General features: G+C 41.3%; 1 protein-coding gene across 1 annotated transcript in view; it reads right to left on the bottom strand.

Annotated features, from left to right (window-relative positions):
- The window catches only part of cntn4 (contactin 4), a gene marked incomplete at its 3' end in the record, with an annotated part of 137,279 nt that overhangs the window by 83,115 nt on the left and 32,574 nt on the right, over positions 1-21,590 (bottom strand). Inside the window, exon 4 of the mRNA XM_080001588.1 lies at positions 6,137-6,232. Within this exon, the coding sequence (XP_079857714.1) occupies positions 6,137-6,232 (96 nt within the window). The remainder of the gene's footprint in view (positions 1-6,136; positions 6,233-21,590) is intronic.

Below are 21,590 nucleotides of genomic sequence, written 5' to 3'. Positions count from 1 at the left end.
ACAAATATGAATTCATACATTTAAATTAAAGATTAATTAATTATCTAAGATAGCAAGAATCCGAATCCATATCAAACGGACATATTATACGATAGTGTCTATCTATTTATCCATCCATCTATCTATCTACAGTATCTACCTATCTATCCACCTACCTGTCCGTCGGTCTGTCTGTCGATCTATCTACCTGTCTGTCTGTCTGTCTGTCTGTCTGTCTGTCTGTCTGTCTGTCTGTCTGTCTATCTATCTATCTATCTATCTATCTATCTATCTAAAGTGCTCATTTGGTGACGACACGTCTTAATCTTGCTCTAATCACAGTAAACACAGTTGTTAAAACCAGCCGGCTACCGGGCATACATCCCCACAAGATGGACCCCTGGGGTTCAAAATGTCGCTAAGCTGAACGGGCGAGCGCATCATCTCGTCGGTCGGCAGTGGACGAAGCTGTCATGTTTTCCCTGACGATTGTTAAAAAAGAAAAACCGAGAAAAAAAAAAAAAAACAGTGGTGTTGAGGGATTTGGTGTTTATGTAGCGGCTCCAGGGAGCCTGGGGACGTGATGTGTGACTGCAGGGGCCGGAGGTGAAGACGCATACACACACACACACACACACACACACACACACACACACACACACACACACACACACACACAGACACACAGACACACAGACACACAGACACACACACACACACACACACAGACACACACACACACACACACACACACACACACACACACACACACACACAGCGGCTGGCTGGCTATATATTGGACGCTTGCACATGGATGGCAAAATCCATCTCTCTCGCTCAAACTCGGATCGGGGGGAGTTGCAAAGGCACATTGTTTGGACTCATTTTCGACTCTCCTCACCTGTTCTCTCGCTCGCCCACAATCAAAGACAGACACACACGCATACACGCAGGTGCACGCACACACACACACAGGCACACACACACACACACACACACACACACACACACACACACACACACAGAAATCAAAAACAATAGCCAAACAGTGTGAGTGTGAACTGAGAGATCGCGGCGTGTGGCAGGAAAGCTAAAGTGGGATTTTACACTGAATGCGAAAACGCATCAGGCTGTCAGATCCTACCCCCCTGACCCCCCTCGGATGACCTGCGTCCTGGTTTCGCATCACTAAATATGTTGTGGAAAATGAGAGAGCTCATTATTTTTTTCAAGTCCAACAGCGAGTAGTTTGCTCAGCTGGACATCTACTATTTTAAATAAATGAAAAAAAATTGATGTTTTAAAAGATGTTTAAAACATCTTTATATGGTGTTTGCAAAGTGCGAAACAAAATTATACACGCAATTAATGAATATATATATATATATATATATATATATATATATATATATATATATATATATATATATATAGTATATAAACATACAGTATATACAAATACGGGTGTGTATATATGCGTATATATATATATATATATATGAATACACCCACTTTATACATATATACAGTTTAGTTTATGGAACTGTTTAGTTTATTATTTGCCAATAATGGTGACTTCTAAAGTTAATCTTAAAAATGTCATTATTATATATATACGTACCTTTATTTACTTAGTTTTAAGTCCGATTAAATCACTTTTGGTCGTACTATCGGATACAAATTTGTCGCAAGAGACAAAAAATGTGTAAACATTCCTGTCAACCGGAGCGCGTACTCCCTTGGAAACGTAGCCCATTTTACGCCGCTAGTTTATTAGTCACCAAAGACAATTCAGCTTTGTTGTTCCAAAACTCTGAGAAAAAGAAGAGTAAATGACTTGCAATACAACGGGATATTTCCTTCAGAATGACTGAAGGCCAGACAGACGGGGGATGAGGACCACATGTCTGAATTTGGGATTTGGAAAGCATATTACGCACGGAGCTATAAAATGTGTCATCTGCTAATCAGATTAAGAGAACAGTAAGCCTGGGCGTGTAAAAAAAAAAAAAGTATATATATATATATATATATATATATATATATATATATATGTAAATAACCCACAAACATCTAAATATTGAGCATGGCCCAGAAATACCAATGGATGTGTCAAAGTGTGGCTCTTCAAAGTGCATGAAGCAGACTTTCTCAGGGATTTAAAGCAGATATCATCTCTAATGTTTATATCCAGGATTTGGTGATGCTTTATGAATGTATGTATTATAATGTATTTATTAATGCACATAAATGTACATAAGACAACATCCCCATGTTCAGTGAAAAAAAACCAACTGACATTCAACACATACTTTTGGCATGTATTTGGTAGCTTTCCATAGATATACACAAACCTTTTCATATAAAAATCAATATTAAAAGCCACTCGCATGCACAAATTAGCCAGGAAATTGGTAATTTTGGCAATAATGAATGCAAATTCAACCAACTGATTTATAACTTTTAGCATAAAATGCAAAATTTTATAATGTTGAGCCCAGAGCCCAAGGTTATTTATGTTTAGGAAATGAAAAAAGATGAGTACTAAAATATTTCCAGTTGTTTCTGTGATAGATTTAGTATTTATTTTTGTATTATTATGTTTTGAGAAAAGCTGCCGCAAAATGTTGGTGTTGTTGGTCGTGAGAATAAGTACAAGTCCCTAATTCTACTAATTCCTACGTTAGTTTCAAAAGATGTAATCTACCAGGCTTCAAAAATTGCTCTTGCTCATTATTTCATCCTACCCAAGTCTAGATAACATGGTACCAAAGGTCTATTGGACTCTTTTTCTTGATCTATCCACTGCAACGTGGGAAGGTGATATGGAAGTAAATTTAATCAAAGTGAACGTATGATTTCAATATTTGGACTGGATAACGTGGGAGTTTTGCCAAACATATCCAATTTAGAGACAACATCTTTCCACGGCTGCATGTAACCGCTCCGTACTTCTGCACCAATGCTCCTCAACTGTAAAACCCTTATTTTGGGCCCCGTTTAAACGGGGGCCAGGTTCTGACCGGGGATGTGCAGGAAGACATTTCCAGCGGCCGCGCTGGAAATTAGATTTAGACGGAATAAGGTCTCGCTGAGGTCGGTGCCTCAGGTGGGGCAGACCGGTTCTTAACTCTCATGTAACTGGGAGTGACGCGGCGGGAGACGTTGCAAAGGTGTGAGTTTACGATCAAAGGGATCAAATACAGCAGTGTGTAATATTGTACATACTGTAAAGGTACATGTTATGGACAACCGTGTAACTGTTTTGCTACAGCCTCTTTCGACGTAGCGCTTCAGAGCAAAGCGATGCTACATCAAACGATACAATGTTTTTGTTGTAATTTGAAAGGCGAGGAAATTTGCGAGCTTTTCAAGGACATGATACGGGGCAACAGGTTTTGATGGCATTATTGCACATAATAGCATTAGATATAACCTGTCATCAAAACCGTTTTTTTTTTTTTTGATTATTTGGTTTTACCACTACTTTGTGGCCGTTACAATGCAAGCGCTTATCCTCTGCATTTAATGAAAAGTGTGTCTTCTGTAGAGGAGCTTAACGCTGGCAGCAAACAGAAGAGAAGAGAAACCATTAAGAAACGTCTGGCAAATTATAGGGACAATTGTATCTGACGGAATCACGGAAACATGTCAAGTACTACAAAGAAAATAACAAACATAATCCTAGCTTTTAGCTGATGGCTTCTTATTTTGCCAAACAAGGGGTCGAATGCATGGACGACATTTCTGATGCCTGTGTGGCTCATTCCTATTTCTAGGAAAACCCTGTTAGATACCTACCTATTGTGTGTGCCGTTTTCTCTTTTCTTTTTTCCTCCATTCATTTCAAACCTGAGTTGGATGTGAATTAGTTGTTTTTCGGGGCCCCGCTCTGACACGAGTGTGGCCTCGGATTCTGATAGATGCTGCTGTTTGAGACATTTCTTTTTTCAAGATTTCTAGTTGTGACATACAGTCATAGAAGTACGGTGCAATGAAATGATAAGGTGATGTTCAAAACAAAGAAATGGAAAGCAAATAATTTTAAATGGAAAAAAAAAAATATATATATATATAAACAAGAGGCAATTATTATGTGCAAACAAATTATATACGTATATAAGCCAAGATAAATTATATATGTATGTATAAGTATGAATATGTATGTATGTATGTATGTATGTATGTATGTATGTATGTATGTATGTATGTCGGTACAGAGTGTTGACAGTGGTATAATAATGTACAGTATGCACAGCAGGGACAGAACATATGCACATAAACTTAAAAATAAACACTGTCTTGTAGAATTTGAAGGAATTCAGTGTCATTGAAAGCACTTTGTTTGAAAGGAGCCTTCAGAAAAACTTGCGGACGGACTGACAGACAGACTCCCTGGAATACCTTTCGAATTGACAGCCTATAGGTCTCGTATGGGCTGAGTGTGTACCTGTAATGGCAGCCCCTGCCCACCCAGGGATGGCTTTTTCCTGTGCCAGAAGATGCTTGTCATGTTGAAATTAGGCCGCGTCACTCTTTAACAGACACCAAATTGGATTACCACGACAAATAATGGAGACAAAAAATAAATAAATATAGAACAGAAGGGACTGCCTCAGCATCTGCTGACGCTCAGCCCGGAGACAAACAGCTTGATAGGATGGGAGTTGGATGGCTAGGATAGCTTGATAGGAGTTGATAGAGTAAATAAGTCCACAATATCAGATCGCCATCAACCTTGACATGAACCAGTTGCAGAGTTAGTGTTGCGGCTATTACGACCCACTCTGACCGGTACTTTCTTTTTAGGGCGGTTGTGGAGCAACGAAGGACAGGTAATTAAAGCAGGTGTTGCATTTAACATTTTTTTCACAAAAGGAGGAGGCTATTAATTCAGACATCTGCTGCGATGAATGGAAGCGCAAGGAGAAAACCTCCACAAACTAAAAAAGAATTTACAGAGGAACATGACATGTGCCTGCAGTCTGTGTTGGAAAACAGAAAATGAATTATCTATTAAGATGACCAGGACGACCTTTGAAATTTGTCTTTTGAAAATGAAACTAAGCTTCACTGAGCTGTAATGATAAAGGTGCATATTTCTACCAAAGCTTCCAATTACAGAAAAGAGATCAAAAGGAGTCCTCAAAAAAGCCTTTTTAATTTGTGAACATATTGACACTTATTGACACGCAACTATTCCCAAATTTCTCCCCCCATCCCTTCACCGCCTGCAAATGCCACAGCCATTCTCTACAGAGGTACACTAATCGGCTTTAACCCTGCCGTTCCAGAAAATTCCTTATTAAGTAATAATAGATACAGCCTTTAGTGTGTTCATGAAAATGAATTACAATGGATTGGATCAATGTGTCAAAGGGAATCTGATAGCAACAGAAATCGGTGGACATGTTTTGCTAGGTAACTTATGTTATCAGTGAAATTGAAATCATAGTTCATTACAATGTCCCTTGCTGGGTGTTTGCATGCACCTTAAAGGAAAACTATTTTTTCAACCTAAGCCTTATTTTTGGATCATATAAAGTCAATACCAAAAGCAATAGCTTCAGCCTACAATCATGGCCGAAGAACGTGGTTGCGATCACCCCATTGAGTGGCAGTCGGCTAAAGCTATTTTCTCCGTACTGGATCACTTAAAAAGATTCTGATTCTAATCACTTGGGGTGACTCCCAAATTATGAAAAATAAGGTTCAAGTTAAAAAATACCCTTTCTCAAGTTTTCTTTCAATGGTAACACTTCTCATAATCTATAATATTGTAGAAACCGTCTAGAAACATCTCGACACAGCATTTCACACATTGTGTTCCATGTTAAAGTAAGCATACAGTTTAGACACCGTCTTTTGGTTTCCACCGGTGTAGAGTACACAAAAACAACTGGTTCTGCACTATAAAGCACCAGCATGTCTTAGCCCCAGCTAGGACATAAAGATGCACCCCTCAACAAAGTATCAGGTACAAAAACACCCACAAGTGGCAGGAAATATTACTCAGTTACATGCTACTTTTTGGGGAAATGGGGGGTCAGCAACTTCCAAAGTTTTCAAGCCGAAAATAGACATTAGAGAGGTTTTATTTTTTTAAAGGGGTAAACTGCATTAAAAATACATTGTGCAGAGATAAAAAGCAGCTTACCTCCAGAGTGTGGAGGCGGCCCACACAGCAGGACCACCCCTTGTCCTTCCCGAACCGAGACGGAGCTTCTCCTGTGCGTCTTGAAGTTTTCCAGGTCTGGAAAAATAAAAATAAAAATACTACAATCAGCTTAATCAATTGTTCCTGCACCGTCATGGACACGCGCGCGTAAACAACTTAAGCAGCTCCGGCGAGGAACATCCAGCATATTAAAGAAAGAAAATCTCTCTCTCGTAAGAATTGAGGCAATTGGGTTGGCAAACAGGCTTCAGCTTTGCCTCTGGCGAAAAACACAAGCCCCCGTGAACGTTTGTTTGCCGCCAATACCCGAGATTCGGGCGGACACTGTTACCAGCGAGAGGTAAAATGGTTCTTAACTGGTTCTCCTTGATATGTCCTCTAAACAGGTTCCCAGCGCTCCCCCAGGTGCTCCCCCAGGTGCTCCCCCAGTAACCAGTGATGGCGGTAGGATTGGAATAGAAGCCATAGAAGAGGGGTTAGGCCATAAAAAGGGGGTTAGTCCATAGAAGAAGGATTAGGCCATAGAAGAGGGGTTAGGCCGTAGGGGCAGGGTTATACCATAGAAGTCAATGAAGCTGGTTAGACCGTAGTAGCGGGGTTAATCCACAGAAGAGGGGTTGGGTTGTAGAAGTGGAGTTAGGCCATAGCCTACTTTTTACTACATCTTTGATTCCACCTTTCTTATCGTATGACATTAGTGTAAGATATTTGTTAAACCACTGCATGTTTATAAAAAAGTGACTTGATTCAGGGTAGCTGTAAAATGTTAATTGTTATAAACTTTGTTCGTGGACGGACTAATCGTTACAAAGGAAATCAGAGACATATACTTTATGTTAATAAAGTATTTAATCTTGTACAAGAGGAGCAGTTCCTCTTGTACAAGATTAGTGTCACAGTGTCACAACACAACAGAGTGCCACAGAGCAAGTGCTCAATTCTTACTAGAGATCTGAGTTTTTTTATACAGTTTTCTAGGAGTGGCGAAACTGACGAGTCATTGAGATGTCGGTCAGCAGACGTCACGACGCTTCCGCATGGTCCTGCTGATGAGGGCTCTTTTGTTGAGACAGATCATCTGTTGAAGTTCCCTTTATCTGATGGTCGAGACATGTTGCCTTTCTCCTCTTCATATTATGGCACAGAAAGTGACTAGTTCATGTCTTTTTTAAGACATGAACTAGTCTGATTAAGAAAAGCAAAGCACACATACCTTGTACAAAAGTAAATCAAAACATTGACATATCAAATCCTTATAACAGTGGCAAAATGAGGAAAAAGCAAAAAGCTGACGATGGGGATGTTGTTGTTGTGTCATGACTAACCCGGTTGCATAGCTGCTGGTTTTCTTCGTGAAACCTTCCAATAATGTTACCGTGTAATATTATTTCTGTTATTTGTTAAATTTGTATGACTTCTTAAATGACAAAGTTATTTTGAGAGCATGGGGAAATGTTCATCCACGTAATATTTTGCGACATGCTTTGTTAGGCACTGCGAGCACTTCAGGGGTTTCACCATAATGGGTTTTTAACAGAACCTGAAAAAATGGACAACAACATATTTTACAGAGGGCAATAAATATGTATTATAGGTAATGACAGAATACCAGAAAACAGAATATGAGTCTCAGTCAAAGAAGTAAAACAGGCATTTTTTATTGAGACTGCTTAAGATTTTTACCCCTATTTCGGTTAGGAGCTAAAACTATCTATTGTATTCTGATGGGACAAAGGAAACATTGTACCCGAACAAAGCTGATTATTTGTTTATTGTCGTACAGACCCATAAGAAGGAAACTTTATCGCAGAACAAAAACAAACGTGATGCAAATAATGAATTGAGCTCAATGCGTCGCGATTCGGAAAACCTAATAGCGACATACTAATGAGAGAAGAGAAAGAAATAAAAAAACAAATTAACAGCAATCTGCAGCTCCTCTGGAATGCAGACAGCGTTTTTGCCGCACCGGGTCACACATGAGGGAATTTAATAGCTTCAGTGGTTATCAGGTTTCCATTCATTCATCACGGCCACCACCGGCAAACACTACACACAGCCGGTCCTATAGTGTGCGGTTTGGAAACCAGAATTATCTTTTAACACAAACTAATTTCCATTTGACAGCTGATGGAAACAATAACACGCGTGGAGCCATTTCCCTGCACTTATATCAACCTTGTGAATCTCTTGCAAAGGTAATTCAAAGATCACAGTGGAAGGCTTCATAGCCGAGTGTGCACAAACACTCCTACACCCTGTGTGCGGGGGTGGGAGGTGGATGAATATGACCCCCCCACTTTGAACTGTTCAGGTCTAAGAGCTGCCAGGCGGCGATAAGATTTGATAAAACGCTGTGAACATATTTGAAAGTAGTAACAGGGTAAACAGGAATAAGTTAGGAAGGAGAGACACCAGCTGAAAATGAAATGCTTCTTCGATTCGCTGCTGGTTAGGGCGAAATGGAATGGTCTCGGATGCTATGAGAATGCCCATATATGGGAAAGAAAAACTGGAGCTCTCAAGGATTGTTAAAAATAGATAGATAGATAGATAGATAGATAGATAGATAGATAGATAGATAGATAGATAGATAGATAGATAGATAGATAGATAGATAGATAGATAGATAGATAGATAGATAGATAGATAGATAGATAGATAGATAGATAGATAGATAGATAGATAGATAGATAGATAGATAGATAGATGCATACATACGTAAAATAAAAATAAGAATTCGCTGGAAATATTGGCGATACACAATATACCACCAAATTTACTAGAAGATATACAGTGTATAAAGGGCGATGCACAATGAGATGCTTGACGCTGAGACACCGCGCACGCAGCAAGCACGCCTCAGCATTGTACGCAGTGTACAATACAGACTGGTCAGAGAGCTGGTCGTAAGTCTGAACGGTCGTTAAACAGGTAGGTTGTGAGGAGTACCTGTATACATTAAGCGTATATATAGTAAATATGTATAAACCTAAAAATCAACAAACAAATACATAAATATGACCTAAAAAAAGATGAATTATTGGCAAATATTCCATAGGAATCATGGGACGACAATGTGATTAAAAAGAGCATGAGTGTGACTACAAGGAGTGTGACTTATCGCCGCCTAATGTTTGAAATGGAATAATTAGCTGGCATTAACCTTGGACTTTGATACGCTGCACATTGTCATGTCACAAGACGCAGCCATGCAAGGTGTGAGCTGCTCTCTGGGCATCACCGCTCCATAAATGAGATCACTGATTAGTTCGGCTCCTCCAGCCGCCCTAAATATAAAAATTATTGGGCTCGGTGATTTATAACAAGGAGTTTAAGGTCAGTTAATATATGTCATATTGGCCACGGTACAAGTCTATTAAGAAAGCAGCCTTTAATTATTTCTTAAAACATAAATCTGCCCTTAGCCTGTGAAAACAGTTTGAATAATCGCTGTATGAGACTCTTAAACCCTATTGAGAAAGAAACTGCTAATGTTTCCTCCAGATTCATAGCAGTTTTGGAACTTGAGGGTCAATATAATGCATACCACAGTGTTGTTAAAACTCTTTTTTTGTCAGTTTGGGAAATATATCTTTTTATCTGTCATGGGTGTTTTCATCTTTTTTCCTCAACTTTGTCTATAAATAATGAACATTCAACCAATATCTTACTTTTTAAATGTTTCCTCATTTCGGTGCCTCAAAATAATTTATTTCCCCCCCACAGGAGCAAAAAACAAACATCTTATTTAATGTAATCTAATGTAACCTACTATAATGCAATACAATATAATACAATACAATATAATATAACATAATAATTGTCATCTCAATATATTGATATATCTATTGAACACAAGATTGCTCTGTCTTGGGGTAAAAACATATGATGGCTGTGTTTTGTTTATCTTTTGTTCGTTTCAAGTTTTTTTTTCCATTATTCATTTTAACTTCTAATGGACCATGCTGTCTCAAATCAAGTTATAACCCGGCGACTTGGAAGTCTATACCGACACATTTGTTTGGTGTCTAGTTTAACAGCCCACTTAATTCCAAACTCTCCTTCAATACGTGAGATTGGAGTTGGAGTAAACCTTCTTTCATTTTTACATCTGGTGGACAATAACTAAAACTAGAATAACTTGAAGGAAAACAACTTGCGCACTAAAAATCACAGCGGGTTTGTCATGGCGTTATGGATCACAGTCATTTGCTCAATCATTCTGAAGCACAAACATAAAGCAAGGTTTTCCTTTTTGTCTTTGTGAAGCAGTGGGGAAAGACGCAGGAGATGAGTGATTAACACGTTTATCTTGTACCCGTCTTGTCTGTCAATTCATTGCTGTTTGGAAATTGTTATTTATGTATAATTTAGAATTTTAACTTGAATTTTTATCCATCTAATATTCAATGCAGCAGACTTCGGGATTCCTTTTTATATTGTGATATTGTATATTCACCCTAATGTTGTCACATAATAAACTGTTGTCTTTTTCAAAATAACATTCAGGCTTATATTGAAACTTCCTTTGAGCCAATTCCATTTGAAAAGTCAGGATCACCATTGCTTTATCGTGGAATTGGCAAATTAAGTAACTTTGAAAACGATAGATAAAAAATTCAAGTTAAAATTCTACATTATCCAAAAAGAAATGAATTGACAGACAAGACGGGTACATGACAAACATATTTATCTACTCATCTCCTGCGTGTTTTTTTTCCAACTGCTTCACAAGGACAAAAAGGAAAACCTTGCTTTTTGTTTGTGCTTAAGAATTGAGCAAATGTCTGTGATCCATAAACGCCATGACAAACCTGCTGTGATTTTTAGTTTCCTTCTAGTTATTCTAATTCTAGTTATTGTCAAACAGATGTGAAAATGAAAAAATGTTTACTCCAACTCCAATCTCCCGTATTGGATGACAGTTTGGAATTAAGTGGGCTGTTAAACTAGACACCAAACAAATGTATCGGTATAGACTTCTAAGTCGCCGCGGTCCTGGCAAGCACACAAAATGGCCAAGAAATGGCTTTGGAGTGGTCTCCCTTCTTTCATCTGGGCCCCCGATAGAAGGGTAGATTAAAGCCTCCCTAAAAAATATGTGGCCGCGGAATAAAGCCAGCCAAAAAAGAAAGAGACATCTAAGGTACTAAATTTTTTCCCAAAAGTCTTTGGGCTTTTTTATTTTTTTATGTTTGAGATTAAAGCCGTTGTGATAAGTGGAGGGGCGATGGAGACTTCACTACTAAGGCCATTGATTATCCCCTGTCCCGATACACTCGAAAAGCAGTTCTCGTGGTGGACACTCTTTTCTGTGGTCCGCCGTTCGTCCGCCAGACCTCAATAGCCAGGAGGGGAGCAAAAGGAGCATTGTTGCTCTGAAGGCCCGAGGACAGCAATGAAAAGTATAATTTACAATAGGGTACGACCAAAAAGGGCTTCAGAACCGCCCGCAGACAGAGGGGGACTTTGGAAAGGGGGTCTGAGAACCCACAGCTGTGCACAAGTTCACTTTGACGAACAAAAGAATGAAGTAAAAGTGGAAGTGAAGTAAAATGTGTGCAAATGTGTATAAGAGTGTGTATTTTTTATCTCATTCTAATTTTGGTCTCCCTCTCGACTACACCGTTTTTGCTCCTGTAACGACTGAGTTTCCCTCAGGAGATAACTTATCTTATTTTAACTGCGATGGTGCAATAACAGTCACTAAAGAGCGTGGTGGAGATTGCCCCATTGTGGCTATTCTCTCTATAATTTATCATTTTACGATTCTGATGCCAATCTCTCAGGTTTGACCCTGAGTGGTGGAAAAATAAGGCTTAGGTTTAAGCTTCTCCTTTAACGATACCTTCCAAAATCGTCCAAAATCGGTAACAATATTTTTTCTTTTGTTAAGTTCCGCTTTGACAGTACCTCCGGCGCAAATGTTCAAAATGGAAGCCCGCTTGACGAAGATTAATGTCCTCAGCACAAGTAAATGTGATGCCCCATCCAAAGCCATTAGCATCAATTACAGTTAACCTGGGCTGACATTACAAACAATGATCCAGATTAGCCCTGATGATCACTTCCCAGACATACGAGCGCTCCAAATGCCAGTGCAACTTATCATACTTCCCCAAGCCTGTCCACCATAACCATGTGATTCATTACAACCTGTGACTCCTTAAGGATACCCACACTCTGTCTTCCCATTCCGTGCACTTGTGTGCGTGAAGACCCAGACTGAAGCCATTTGCTGCATTTCCCATTATGTACTTATGGTCTGACTGCATTATTTCACTAATCCTCATGCCTCCAAACATAGAGGGATGAATGGCGAAGTTGGAGCCTGCTACGCTAGACTATTGAGGCTCCTCCTGCGCCATATCTTGATAGTGTACCACAGATAGAAAGCTAGAGTACACCCATTAGCTATTTACACCTCATTAACCGAGTCAATATACTCACCACGCATTATCACAACGTCTAAAAGGAGCATAGAGGATTTATTTGCATTTAAATTAGGTATTCATGCCCCAAGGCCTTAAAGCCTGCTCTGGTGGAGAGATTTCCAACCCAGTACTTGGCAAAATATGAGCATGTCTGACACAGAAGACACACTCTGACAGTCAACTGGAACTGAACTCCCTGGTGGAACACAACTTGCTTTGAGGCGTGCTGCGTTTGAAAGGAGCAAAAAAAACCCCCAGATTCTAAAGCGTTCTCTTTCTTTCCTGGATTTTTACTGACAATCCAACGACATCGGGGTGACCAGGCCTTTGTGTTTTAGAGGGTAATCCTATTTTTGTACATTCTGATGCACAGTCGTTTTCAGCGGTGGCCTGCTGCTGCCATTCAGATATTGGATGCACAGGGGCGCATTCATCACTGTGAATCACGGGGGTACGTCTTTTACATAATCACTGATATGGAATCGATAGACATACTAATCAAGGGCAGCCGGTATTGAGTGAGAGCACCCGCCTCCCATCAGTTATCCTTGCCTCGGGGGGTAGACAGCCACCACCCTCCCTAGGAGTAGCATCATCCATCAAAAAGTTTGGGAAACAGAGGGGAATGCTGAATTATCTGGCGCCCTGCCAACCTCCAAAGAATAACCTTGGAAGGCTACGGAACATGTAACTACGGACTAAACAAATATTACCCTAGGGAAGGGACACGGTTTTGTTAAGAACCGGACTTTGAGTGTAACTAATTAATATTCTGCAGCAGAAGGGTCAAAGCTCTTTGCAGTTGGAGCCACTATGATGCTGTAATACAATTAGGCTGATAAAACAAAGAATACATGGAAGAATTTACAGATTTTCTGGACACCACCAATGAAGCGTACAAAGCCCACATTCCAGACAATTAGACCCAGGACAACCTTTTTCATGGTACTTTCAACAACATATTGTTGACATGTCGGCCAAATTGGAAGCCGGTCCGATTGGAAGTAAAGGCCACGCTAGACAGGACACCAGTTGTACCCTTTCGAACAAATACTTAAGAATTCCCATAGGACTCCGATATTGTTCAAAATGCGGGACGGCTCATAGCTTTTGTTCAGAAGCAGAAGTGCCAATGCATCCATTTAGGTTTGCCACGATGAATCCTCGACCTCCAGTTGTGAGCCCTCTCCTTTGATGATCACTTATAAATAAGGACACATAAAAGCAGGAAATCCGCGCCTAAAACCTCCCGAGGAAAAAGCTCCCTTTGAAATCATGTATCTTCACACATCAAAAGTCAATGGCGATTAGCATAAGATCAGCCCAGATGAGTGGAAGCACCACCCAGGCGTATAAAGGCCACCTACAGCCAGTTTCACACCCCTGCTTGCTCCCCCACCTACATTCTCCAAATGGAAAATGGGACTGCAGTTATAATTGACCCTTTGCCAAATTACGGCACGTCCCGCCTTTCTTAATTAGTGTAGAATCCAGCCAAATAACCTTGTCTTCCAGATGATGAAGGTAGTGTATGTAGTATTACTTGTCCAACAATGACATCTTTTAGCCCTTTTCCTAGTGGTGCAAGTTATGAAACGCTGTTATTTTCAGCTTGGCATGGAGTAGTTTGTCGGAGGAACTAGCGCGTAGTGCTAGTTTGCCAAGCGCAGATTGATGGATTCCTACGTCAATCGCTATTTGGCAACTGGTTATAGACAAGAACCATTCTTGGCAAAGTTACTTGCTATTTCTAACTGCAAGCGTCAATGATGGCGAACCAAAGTGAACACAGCGACTAAAGAAACGGAATGTATTTTTCTTCCCCCCTCTGAAAAGGCTTGAATAATGATACTTCACAGATGTTGGATGTCCAAGGTGGAACAACTAGGCAGCATGTAGCGGATAGTACAGAGAAAAAAAGAACATTCACATAGGTTTCTGCCCCAGAATTAATAAAAACCTATATAGACAGAACCGATACAGAAAATGAGATCTTTGTATACATTTGTCCGTCTTGGTCTGCATTGCTGTCTTGTCTTTCCACTTAAGATGCTCTTTGTCATGAATCCTCCCTGATCTCCCTGTATTTATATTTGTTTTGATGTTTTATATTCAACTGGTCATTTCCTCATGCCATGTCACTAACCTCCATGTAATTTTAGATCTGCCCACTGCCTTTTTCTTTGCTGTCACTCCTATGTCTTCACCTGGTTTCTCCTGCCTGCAGCTCATTCCTTTGTCAGTCCCTCTGTATAAATACTAGTCCACTTCCCTTTGTTCTCAGCTAGATTGTCTCTTGCATTATGCTGATCTTTACCGCAACTATTTCCTGATTCCTGTCCGAACCTCTGCCTGATCTGTCTGTACTGTGTACTGTACTGTAGCCAGGGGGGCCATTACGTGTCCAACTGGAGGGGCTCATAAGTCAACAAGAGCGTGTTGGTGAGCCTTGAAATCAACTCTGAAAGACCCCCTCATCCCCTGCTCTTTGCGCCACTGGTATTGGCCGAGCCGTCTCATCGGTGTCGGTTCTCATTGTCTCTGGAGATGATGCTAATTTTTTGGACTCCCTCGTGGCAGAGCAACTGGGCTTTCCCAGGCTGCCTCTGTTGAAACCCATCGATGCCAAAGTTCTCGACGCGCACCTTTTCTGCTATGTCACTCATCGTACTGTTCCTGTACATCTTGGCATATCAGGTAACCCTCATGAACTCTTTCATTCCACCTGATAGATTCCCTTCAACACATAATGATGATTCTCCTGACAAATCATCCACAGATTGACTGATGAAAGGGTTCCAGTTTACAATGGAGTTCATATTGCATATTGTTCTCAGTATGCCTCAGATCTGTTCTGTATACTGTACCTAGTTCTCCTCCTCACCCAAAATTTCCTGACCTCTCTAGGGTACCTCCTGAGTGCTTGCCACTGAAGGGGGTGTTCAACAAAGCTCAGGCCACCTCACTTCCACCTCATTGGCACTACGACTGCAGTACTGAGCTTCTTCCTGGTTCTATGCTCCAGAGTGGAGCGGACTATACTCCCTGTCCATCCCAGAGACTTATGTCAAAGACTGTATTATTTGGCCCTCTTCATCTCCAGCCGGAGCAGGCTTTTTCTTTGTGGGGAAGAAGGACAATTCACTGCGACCCTGCATCGACTACCGTGGTCTGAACAATATTTTACACATTACATTTAGCAGACACTTTTATCCAAAGCGACTTACAATTATTCAAACACCGACGAATGCAGCCATCAGGAGCAATTAGGGGCTAAGTGTCTTGCTCAAGGACACTACAGCATGCTAGGAAGAGCCTGGGAGGAGCCAGCAACCTTTAGATTACTAGATGACCAGCTCTACCTCCTGAGCTACCATCCCCTACATCAATATATCAGTGAAGAACAGGTACCCCCTTCCACTTACATCTTCTGCTTTCAAACTCCTGCAGGGGGCGAGGAGGTGGGAAGGAGGGAGGGAGGAGGAGGGAGACGAATGGAAAACGGCCCTCAACACTCCTAGGGGACATTATGAGTACCTGGTCATGCACTTTGGTCTCACCAACACTCTTGAAGTCTTTTCCAGGCCATGGTGAAGGATGTTCTCATGGGCTTTATTAATGAATTTGTTTTCATCTACCTGGATGAAATCATAATCTACTCCAGATCTGAGCAGGAGCATGTCCGCCATGTCAAGTGTGTTCACTAGGCTTTTGGAGAACAAGCTGTTTGTTAAGGCTGAGAAGTGCAAATTCAATGTGCTCAAGGTCTTCTTCTTGGGCTTTGTGGTGGCGGAAGGAAACGTGCAGATGGACTCAGCCAAGGTTCAGCCGGTCGGCAACTGACCGGTATGGGCCTCTAGGAAGAAGTTGCAGCAGTTCTTAGGCTTCACGAACTACAGAACGTTCATCCGGTACAATTGCCTGGTGGCGGCACCACTCACTGCCTGGACCTCCCCAAGTTCTCTTTTCCTGCGGCAGACAAGGCCTTTGGTGAGTTAAAGAGACGGTTTACCTCCACACCCATTCTCAACCTGCCTGACCCCTCCCATCAATTTGTGGTAGAGGTAGATGCCTCATATTTAGTTGCAGGGACCGTACTCTCCCAGAAAGCTGCTGTCAACCAAAGACTTTACCCATGCCCCTTCTTCTCTCGTAAGTTATCCCCTGCAGAGTGCAATTATGATATTGGGAACCATAAGCTGTTGGCAGTCAAGATGGTGTTGGAAGAGTGGAGACATTGGTTGGAGGGAGCAGAGAAACTGTTCATTTTCTGGACTGACCACAAGAACCTTGAATACATCCATACAACCAGAGTCCCAGACAGGCAAATCGATTTGGCATTTCTCTTTCATACCGCCCGGGATCAAAGAACACCAAACCTGACTTTCTCACTTTTACCAAGCTGAGGGTCATCCTTCACAGTCAGAGGATATTCTGATCGATCCTGCTAAGTGGCTGTGGTTACCTGGGAGGTGGAGCAGAAGGTAAAAGACTCTTTCTAACTACCCATCTCCCAGCACAAATAATTGCCTTTTTTTTGCGCACGCTCTCAGGTTCTGCAGTGGGGACACTTCTTCCGGTTAGTGTGCCATCCAGGGGTAGCCAGGACTCTCTCCCTTCTCCGACAATGTTTCTGGTGGGAATCCATTTATCGGGACACCTGGGAGTTTGTAGCCACATGTATGCTCATAGAAGAAGAACCTCTGACAAGCTCTAGCTGGTCCATCCTCTGCCCATTCTCCATCATCCGTGGTACCGCGTCTCTCTGGACTCCCCACATTGGAAGGTGACACTGCTGTCCTCACTGTGGTAGATAGGTTCTCCAAGGGTGCTCACTTTATTCTGCTGCCTAAATTTTTCCACAGCCAGAGAGACATCCAAAGCCATGCTCAATGAAAGGGGGCTCTATCTCTGATAGGGGGCCTCAATTTTCTTCAGTCTCCTCTGTTTCCCAAGCAGGAACATAAGGCCAGCGTCACATCTGTTCAGACCTTCACCCAGCGGTGCCAACGTACCTGGCGGCTGGCCCGTGTCACTATACTATGCACCTCCGACCACTATCGGAGATCAGCAACCTTCGCCGTACCCCAGCTCCCGTCTACACTCTGGGACAGAAGGTCTGGCTCTCCATGTGGGACTTAACCCTCTGGCTTGATTCCAGAAAGCTGGACCCACGCTTTGTAAGGCCATTCCCCATAACAAAGATCAACCCCGCACCTGTGCGCCTGCGTCTTTCCTTGTCTCTTCTCATCCATCCCACCTCAACTTAAGCAGCTTAAGGAGAGTCTGCTTCAAGTTTGCCTTCTCTGACTGATCACCTGGTTCCGACCCCTGGCTGTTCTTCTGGAATAAATCTTGTGGACTTCTTACCTGATTATTTTTGTGCAGTGCTTATGGGTTCACGTCCATTCTGAGTCTGTGAGCGTAACACTCTTATTTGCACTGTCTGTGTGTGCGCCTGTTATCATGTAGAGGCGTTTGAACCAACGCTGCCAGATTTGAAGTTTTTTTTGCCAAATTGGGCTCCTTTGAAAACACATTCGCATTCGGCGAACATTTCTTTTTCTTTGAAAATGTAACTGGCCTGACAAACACCTGTGCTATTTTCCAGAAGAGCTATTTTCCAGAAGAGCAAAACAGCAGGAATGATTCTTGGTGAAATTTGGGTGTATGTGCAATCGGAACAGAGAGTAGAGGGCTGTGTGGGGAAGTAACACACATTCCCTGACAAATATCAGTCAGTGTGGAGTGTGGAGGTTAAAGGTGGTCATTGGCCCCTAGGCTACTCTTTGTGTGGGACCTCCCCTTACTCACTTACCTCCCCTCCATCATGCTTCACCAGATTGAGGATGTCCTGTCAGTCCAGAAATATCTCCACCGCGGCTGCTATTCTAGCAGCGAATTAGACAGAAGAGAAGCCTACCTTCTCCCATGCAGCCAAACTGCACTCCTCCACGGAGCAGCTTATTGCTGGGGCGAGCTTCACCGCACTAGCTGCCAGCATCTGCCTGTCAACGACCACAACAAACTAGAACAACGAGATAAACTATGCATTCATAAGGAACATAACAAAACAAAAATAGAAAGAAAGTTAAAAAAAATCACTCACGCTAAACGCTTCCACAGCTCAGCTCACCTCTATCTCATCTCTCTCTCTCTCTCTCTCTCTCTCTCTCTCACACTCTCTCCCTCTTTCTGAGTGGACGGTGGGCACCTGACATGGGCCACACATCTGCCCAATCAGCTTCTTAATTTTTTGAAATATTTCTTATCGGCCAATAGGGTCAAGGTTTTTTTTTTCCTCTGAAGTAAATTTAAATAATTTATAATAGCGTGGCCAATCCGGCTCTCTTGCACACGTGGGGCCCCTAGGCTGCAGCCTCGGCTAGCCTGTGCATTAATTTGTGGGGTCTGAATGAAGGCCACACACCTGTTTGACAGCTTATAATATCTAGAATTGCTAGAAGCTAGAATTGAAAAGATAGCGAAAAAGCTCAAGAATAAGATAAAATAAGATGAGCAAGAACTTTATTGTTATAATATAAAATAAAATAACATTTTATCCATAACATATATATTTATTGTTGAATTTGTAATGTAAAATAATAAATAATATATTAGAATACAATATAACAATATAAAATATTACAATAAAATATCCTCCTCTATTCATCTGTCATCATCATTTGAAACTCCTACTTCATTTTAAATGTAAAGTTGTGCAAATAAATTTAAATTAGTAAAAATGATATATCATAATTCACTATTTGCTTGCAATACAACTGGTGCGACTTTAAATTTAAAAGGCGCTCATCACTAACACCCAGAGGTCAAGCACTAAATTAATAGGCAGAATGTTTATCAAAGAACAAATGAGAAAAGATGTAGAATATTGCAGTAGTGCAGGAAGGTTGGGGGGCTGCGGCCCCTGCATCTTTCACTCGGCAATAAACCTTAACTTAAAAAATTCAAAATAAAAATTACAAAAAATAGTCTGTTTTAGAATTGTGGGTGGAATGTGTTAAAATGTCTGTCCATGCATCAGATCCAAAATAGGTGGAGGGGAGTCCTCTCCAGGCCCACGTATCTAGGATCTGATGCACGGACCCATTCACGGATTATTGTTCTCCAAATAATTAAGAGATAAAGGGGGGGAAACAAGGAACACCGCCACTTGGAAAGAAAAAGGTAGGAGCACTTTACATCCCTTCACCCACTATGTCCTAGAGTTTGAATGTCCTGACTTGGTTCCTTGACAGGCTTTGAGGGATGCGGTTGCACATTGGATTATAGCAGTTGTGTTTAGAGCGTGTGCTCGCTTCCATCGAACAAAGCTTTATGCAGAGCGAGATGTTGAGTAGCGCTAATGAGTCTGAGTCCGCCTGCACCATGATGGACCTCCGAGGTGATGGGAGTCTGGACCGGATGATTGACAGCACCGGAGATCTGACTCGGAGGTCTGACTCTCTGGTCTGGTCTGACTGTGCTGCCCCAAAGGTGCTGCATGTGATCGCTGAAATTTGTTTAATATCAATATCCCCATACTGTCCTTCCTGCCTCATCACCATGAAGCGACAGGCTTCGCCCAACCAGCGATGAAATGCAAAAACCAGTCAGGATCTCCCTGCCTGAATCTCCATATAACAGTAATTGATGGGTTGGTTGATTAGATTGATTCATATGTCAGTTTTCTGTTGCTTTTGTCTCTGGAGGAAGGGTCTAGGGCTGGGATGAAGGTGCATCTGCTCGGCAATGTGTGAAACGCTGCCCAACAGACTGTGCCACTCATGCCTATCAACCAGTTCACACGCTCCCACGCCACACCTCCTATTTCTCACGCACAAGAAACCCAAAATAAGTCAAATTGTTTTTTTATTTTTTTTTATTTTACGTACTGTATATATTTCCTCCTTTGTTCCTTATCTCACTCTAAACTTTTGGTGAAACTTGGCAGCCTACTTAGAAAAAATCCCTGATGAAACATGTGCAGAAATGTGATCAATGACTGACTGAGTGACTTTATTTGGGGCTTTGGGCGTTTTGTCTTGTCTTGACAAAATACATTGAAATGTAGGATTTTAAACACTACATTTGTAATATTTTTGTGGAGAGAGATTTTGTTATTATGATAAAGTGATGTGAAATGAAATTACTGATTAACATATGATAACCGATTATATCCAATAATTGGATATCCAATATATGATTATATCCAATAAATTGATTATAACTGATATGGCTTTTATGTTACAGCATACCTACCCACACCTAACCCCACTACTATGAGCGCTGTGTCATTAACTTGCAATTTTAACAAAATGCTTGAGGGCTTTTCTTTTAAATTCAATTCGTGAGACCTGGACGTGTTGACTTCTGGAGTGTAACCAATTCAAAATGGATTACTTCAGATGTTAATGAGCGTCTCATTCTGAGAGCGCGATTGATCATAGAGACATCTTTGAACACATGGCTCTTCACTTTTTTATTTATTTTTTTAAATCATTGTTAGTCATTGTTAGCGTTTGGGGAAAAGAAAATACTGCCAAAGGTATAGGTATAGGAATGAAAGGGATGGAATTGTGTATTTCCTTTTCATATACAGTATATATCTATAAAAAAAAATTATATATATACTGATATAATATATGATGCCCTTCAAATAATTCAGTTAACCCTTCACCTCAGTCGATCATGAGGCGGAGTTAATTAAGCCATGACTGAGAGTAATAACCAAGACAGATGCTCAAACATGGTTTCCTTGACTGTGTGTCAGGAGATGAAGGCTGGTGAGGTCAGAGAGCAAAGAATTGATGGAACTGTCACCGTGTCCAGAGATGGAATCGGATTTGTCCGAGCGTGGGACTGGCTTGGGAAGAAACAAATGGTCCCGAGATATATCGCCGTCCTTGTCCCTAAATGCGATAGATTCCCCATGGAATTTGATCAGAGTAAGCCATCACTCAAGACACCACTAATGTCATCACTTACGCACTGCC

The sequence above is a fragment of the Zeus faber genome (genome assembly GCF_960531495.2).
Source record: "Zeus faber genome assembly, chromosome: 5".
Lineage (NCBI taxonomy): Eukaryota > Metazoa > Chordata > Actinopteri > Zeiformes > Zeidae > Zeus > Zeus faber.
The sequence above is the reverse complement of the archived record's forward strand: the minus strand, read 5'-3'. Positions and strand labels throughout refer to the sequence as shown.